Here is a 6,785-nt window from a genome sequence, read left to right as displayed (position 1 = left end):
GTTTAGGTCAATGTATCCTTCCCAGATTAGTAAAATATGACATATTTTTACATCATACGACGCTTCCCCCCCCCCCTCTTTCCTGACCCAATAACTTACCCAGAAAATTAAGATAAAGACAAGAAAAATGGACAATTACTCAAAGGTTTTGTTATTACCCTTTTGGTACCAATGATTACAAGCCATTGCATCGACAATTGCATACTTAGATAAGATTTGCAGTGTAAAAAATACTTTTATGACAGATACATACATAAAAACAGCTCTTTTAGCATTTTACGTGAAAGTACATCTGTATACAATTACACTTAAAATTACGAAACCAACTGAATTTAACAACAACAAAACAAAGCTTAATGAATGTTTTACCCGCCAATTGCCACCCCCCCCCCCCCACCAACCCCCTAACCAGCCTCTTCCGGTGCCGTGCTTTTTCCACCATACAAAGTGGCCGGCCCATCCCTGCTTTAGGCCATGAAATGTGAAATTTATTAGTAATAGAGAATATACTAAGATATAACTGTAGAGAATTCTTTACGTCCGAGTATATGAAAATTGTATATATAGCATATTTTTTCATGTATAAAGTATTCACTAGTAAAATTCAATATATTTTTTCAACCACTTCTAAACAAACTGTAATAGATGTTGAATGACAACATTCCATAAGTTTGACAATAAAGTGTAAACGGTTCTCTACATTTTTTGAAGATTTAATGAAAGAAATGTTTTGCTGATGAAAGATTCATGAAAAAGAAAATAAACATCTGAAGTTTATTAACATTTTGTAATCTTTTGTTTCCTTGAAAAACCACGCATCGTGTTTTAAATTCCACTTGGGAGGATGTGACAATACTAAAATTTTATAAATTTGTAGAAGAATAAACATATTTTGTTATATCACTGAATTAACACTTGAAATATTCTATCAACATGGCTCATGAAGCCAACAATCTTCGAGGTATTTTACTACCCTGTATCACAAAGGTATTTTAATGTTGAGAAATATATTTCCAATACTAAGTTAATATCTAAAAACACCGCTTCAATCTTCGATGAACATTCTATATACTAAAGCAAACAGTACAGTTTAATTAACATATCATATACTATTGCTCTGTACAATTATAAAACATTATTTTATTATTTGTTAAAAAACGTTGGACAAAAGATATATCTGCAGGCACTTTTGTTTGCATCAAAGTCATGAAATGAAATCAAAGAGAAGTGAAAGACAAGTATATATCTCTTAGAAGTCTCTCTCCACCTCTCTCTCTCTCAGAAATATATAATTTACTGCATTTGACTACTGTATCATCATACGTTACACGAGCTAACCCTGGTACCTTGAAGCAGCTTTCGGGGCTTAATTTGTATATTACCCATGATGGACAAGTTTTTGGCAGTTTCCTTTCAATTAAACAATAATACACAATTTTGATATTTTTAATTCATAACTGAAGGTCTTCTTTGTGAGGAAACTCAGAAAATTATGCATGAAGTTTATAAAATCCTTGCTGGTACCTCATGAATTAGCAATAAAGTAAACAAAAAAACTGCAGTATGTCCTGGAGAGAACCACTTCCTGTTGGAATATTTAAGCAAGCAAGGCTTTGAGCCAGAAGTAAGACAAATAAGGTTGTCCAGTTCTCAGTGTTGGTTTCAAAATGATGGCCAGGGACCGTGAGAGGGTCCAATAGAGGGTCTAACAGAGGGTCTAATAGAGGGTCTAACAGAGGGTCTATTAGAAGGGTGTTTACCCTTCTGGTATTGGCACAATTGTCTTTGATTGACAATGCTCATATGCAAAATGGTGGCATTGTTTTTTTTTTTAAGATTTGGAAGCAGATGAATCCACCTTCAACATTACTGTCGTTTCCCATACAACATAACTGTTGATTCCCATATAACATTACTGTCGTCTCCCATACAACATTAATGTACTTTCCATACAACATTGCTGTCGTTTCCCATACAACATTACTGCCGTTTCCCATACAACATTAATGTCGTTTCCCATACAACATAACTGTCGTTTCCCATACAACATTACTGTCGTTTCCCATACAACATTACTGGCTACAATGTAGGTCCGTTGTTGTTTCCTTTCTTCTTATTACTTTCTGCGTGTTTGTTCTTTTCTTTCCCTCTATTTATTTGTTTATAATGCCTTCCAAGTAAGAACCCATAACTAGAACAAAATCAAAATACATTAATGAAAGTAACCTATATTTAGCTTCCTTTTTTATTGGCACAGATTCCCATCATTGAAGCCAAAACTGACCTCAACAACCAACCAGTTTTTGGAAAGATACTTTACAGTTGAAAGAGAAAAAAAACCTTTGGAAGATATTGAGTAACTTTAAACATTTTCTGAGTAAATGCATATTATCTTATATATTACAAGCAGTACTGTAGTGATTATGTAATATCAAATGTCTTTGACATTTCTTCAAAATATAAACTTGTTTTTAATCCTTCTTTGTACATATTTACAAGATTTTAATAAAATAAAAAAAATACAAATCTAAACTGCCTCAATGTCCATGAAACAACACTTTAAATACAGATATTACACCAGATACATTGAAAGATATGAAATTGCTCCTAATCAACAGGATATTCTTAAATATTTTATGAAATTTGTTGCAAGTCACACATGCTCATCAAATTCCCACCATATCTTCTCTTCTTAAAATTCCTAAAAGAAATCTGTTTTTAGATCCCAAGGGAATCTCAGACAAGACCCTTTTGAATAGAAGGACTTTTGAGTAGTCTTACCCTTGAGAATTTACGATCCCTTCTGCAATCAAATTCTCTCATATTATTCGTTTTTCACCTCACAAAGTGACCTAACTCCGACATCCCCACGCAGGAATACATATAGCTTACCATGTGTCTTAAACTAAATAGCATCTTATAAACTTTGAGTGGATAAGAAAATTACCAACAAAATACATGAAAACTTGGCTTTTGCAGATTCAAAATGAGGTCACATGGTGAGGAAAATAATCGCACGGAAAAAGGATTTTCAAAACTGAACGCAGATAAGTCGACAGCATCCTTTCTTGCCTTGATCGTTATTCCTCTCCTCCTTTTGTCAATGATCAAAAATAGTTACGAATAAATTACAGAGCCTAATTTACATGTTCATGCTTATTAAAATGCAACGATTCATACACAATTCTGTATCAACCCTCTTTGAGAGCTATTCAACAAAAGCAGGGTATTTGTTAGCAAAATATATCGAACCACGAAAGAAAGGAAAATGGAAGAGAAAATTACATCCTTAAAAGCTAATCGAGACATGAGGATGAAAAACTGTCTCTTTCTTTCTTTTTCTAGAATTTAATTTAAATTACCCATAATTTGCTAACTAGTAAGGCAGTTGATTTATAATAACAATTTAAGTAAGTGGGGTTCTCTATGAGGATGGTACATTACTAACTCCATTCTTGAAGGTATCTTCTGCAGAATTAATTTCGCATCAATTGTGAGCACTATCAGCCTCATTCCTGTACAAGGAAAAATCTGATAAAATTTATTCATTTTATACATGTATATCTATATATATATAGATATTTATATGTATTTTCCTCTTAATTTTCTCTTAATGGAAGACGTACGGTCCCATAGACGCAATGAGCCTCTCTTTCCAAGGCTGGGGCAAATAGTTAATAAATAATTTCTATATTTTGGACACATCCTGTAACAATTAATTCAAGATTGATTAGTTTGGTTACAAGCTGATTAACATGAACATATCCCCAAACTGTGCAAAGTGAACCCCAATCAGAGTGATACATAGTATGAACCAGAGCTGGGTAATCACTGAATGATCCACAGCCCTTACAACTACAATGCTATAAAATAAACATGTACACTAAAAGAAATCTTACATTCTTTACTTTGTAGTGCCCTATAGACAGGAATCAATTGATGTGAATTGTAACTCTGTTATTGTCCTGGCCCAAGCAGAACCGTCATATATATTTATGAAAATTTCAGGTATAGGATGGAATAATGAATTATTAACTTATTAATCTTAATTATTAGACAATTAACAATCATTCGATACAGAAATCTGTCATGGTCTGATCAATTTGTGACCTTATTTTGCATAAACAGTTTTAGCTTAATTTCCAAAAACTTGGCAATCAAACTATGCAAAAACTATTTCTAGGCCAATTTTAGGTACAAAATCATAATGTAAATCAAGGTACTGTCAGGAAATACACAAACATTTTCACAAACAAAATTTTGATGCCCTAGATAATACATGCTTGATGGAGGTGGAATATTAAAAAGAAAAATTATTTGGCCACTTAAGCTTGTCTACGTTTCTTGGGAACATCTCCAGTGGTGCTTGTATGCATTGCTACTTTAGGAATGCACTTGTTTGGATTGTGCAAGAATATAATATTGTTACTGGTAAAGTCAACTCACCGACAATGGACATGACATAGTAAAACACTTCCATATGCAGTGAAATGTGACCTAACATGATACAGTATATGTTATAAAGGAATTCATTCCAACACAGTTCATTTTTTGGCTGTCTTAAAGATCGGTGAACCATTTCAAACCACCACTGCGGAGATGTAACAGGATTTTTTACACTTTAATGTTACGACTTCTCATCGAGTCCAGAAAGGAATTATTCATCACTGACTGAAAACTGATACATGCCAGGCTGTCTTGATTATGGTTATAAACAAACCATCGAGAAGGATTTCAAATCACTTGAAGCATATTTAACGACAGGTAACCCTGTTTCATATCTTTCATCTGATCAAATAAACAAGACCTTTTTGCTTTATGTCAAACTACACTGTTGTTGCAACGAGGAGAAAAGTTGTCAAAGGTTCAAATGTCCACTCTCGTAAAATGTTCATATCAATTATGAGTTTGACGAGCCTGCAAGCGAAAATCTTTCTTTCTCGCTCTTGTCATCTCTCTTCATGAAGTAAATTATATCATACATAATTATATTACATATTTTGAACACCTTTTTCCTTATTTCTCAATTTTGATAAGCAATTTAACACTCAAGTTACAGTAAGGCTGATAATAGCAGTGGTATTCAAAGAAATGAAATAGATGAAAGTGAGGGTCATTGTCACAATTGTTGTCCAGTCGGGAATATATATGTGGGCTACAAAATTGCAAACCAAGTTAAGGACGACTCAAAAGTTGCAGTCTATTTTGCCACCTAACGTGAGGTGGAATGCTTTGAGCAATCCCAACGTGTACATCTGGCTACTAAGCGTAGTAAAACAATTTCTTCTAACACTTAAAAGAAAAAAAGTTGAATTTGATAGCCGAATTACAACGGGCTAAAGAGAAACTTCATTTGCTATCTTGCAAGGGAGTGGGTTCAAATGAAAGTTTGGCTTTGTTTTGAGCATGATCATACCTAAACCTGTTAAATTTGATCACAAATTGCACTTTGAACCTGCTACTTTACTTACTTCATCCTGTTGGTAATATTCAGCTGTAATCTCTTTTGATATCAGAGGCTTAACCCACTGTAAATGACATATGTCATTCTCCATCAGAGACAATCCAATGGCAAACTTAGTGAATGGCCTTAATGTTTATTCTAGATCAACTGGACTGCAACATCAGTGGTCAGAATCCAGACAGCTAAGGCTGTCAGTTTCGAGGAAAACCTGGATTTGAAACCTTTTTAGACTGGGAGCTTATAACATGGGTAGGAATTAATGTGACATAACAAACAACCCACATCATTACAACGTTGTCATATAGAATGTTATGTAATGGTACTTCTGAAAAATTTCTGTTCCAATCACTTTGCTTGTTTCACCAAAGACGTTTTCACAGGACTTTTATTTAATTTAGACTACGCCAAAATAGGTTTCCTCGTCGCTTTGCTCTCCCATCCTGTGTCGTTGTTTAAGTAGTCGAGCCCTGGTGTGGTCTGTCTCTATCTCTTCAACGTGTCTTTGATGAAACCAACCAACTTTCCCATCTCTTTGTCTACGTCCCTCCAACCAACCTAAAATAAATTCAAATATAACCATTTTTAATCTTGTATGCTTTTACCAGGGTCCTGAGTCACTGCATATGCTTTACAAGCAGGAATTAACATGCTAGAAGATTTGGTATTACTTTTCAACATAAACAGGATGAATACTCACTTTCACACTTATGCATTCAATACAATTAATTTCATCCTTGACCTGTAAATGCTCAACTACAATAATTTAACCATCCAAGCCTTCTTTTACATGCCACATACCATTAGGTTCAAGGTTCAATCGTCCATAGATTCAGTACAATCAATTTCTCCCCTACCCCCCTTCCTCACACCTCTCCTGCTACCCAACTGAAGTCCATGCATGTATTTTCAATGCAACAGGAGTTCACTGATGTAACATAATCACATGCACTAATTTTTAGAATAAAACCATTTTAGAAAATTACAGCAGCACATTCCTTAATTCTGAAAACATTCTGAGAATTTGTCACTAATGGGATATTGCTTTGAGCCTGTACATAATGATACTTGAGAAACCAATCCAATGCAAAAACACTGTTGAAATAGTTTGACAGACCTAACTTGACAGCCTACCACCTGAGGACCATAACAAGCCTTAAGATGAGTGGGTACTCATGCACCATCAAATGCCAAAAGGGACACCAAATATTGCCCAATCTTGCCCAAAACATTTTAACCAAACTGAAACAGCATTGCTTACTCATTTTCATTGATTCAGGAGAATGCAATCCAAATCATTAACTCCTAAAATATAGAATTCTCT

General features: G+C 34.3%; 1 protein-coding gene across 4 annotated transcripts in view; it reads right to left on the bottom strand.

Annotated features, from left to right (window-relative positions):
- Positions 1 to 146: 146 nt before the first annotated feature.
- LOC139976371 (uncharacterized) overlaps positions 147 to 6,785 on the bottom strand; it is a 55,943-nt gene continuing 49,304 nt past the window's right edge. For all 4 annotated transcript variants that reach the window (XM_071985065.1, XM_071985068.1, XM_071985067.1 and 1 more), the window contains one exon: positions 147 to 6,019. In XM_071985065.1, the coding sequence (XP_071841166.1) occupies positions 5,859 to 6,019 (161 nt within the window). In that variant the 3' untranslated portion in view covers positions 147 to 5,858. The remainder of the gene's footprint in view (positions 6,020 to 6,785) is intronic.

Source organism: Apostichopus japonicus, chromosome 11 (assembly GCF_037975245.1).
Source record: "Apostichopus japonicus isolate 1M-3 chromosome 11, ASM3797524v1, whole genome shotgun sequence".
Taxonomy (NCBI): Eukaryota; Metazoa; Echinodermata; class Holothuroidea; order Aspidochirotida; family Stichopodidae; genus Apostichopus; species Apostichopus japonicus.
Note: the sequence above shows the minus strand (reverse complement) of the source record. Positions and strands in the feature narration are given on the sequence as shown.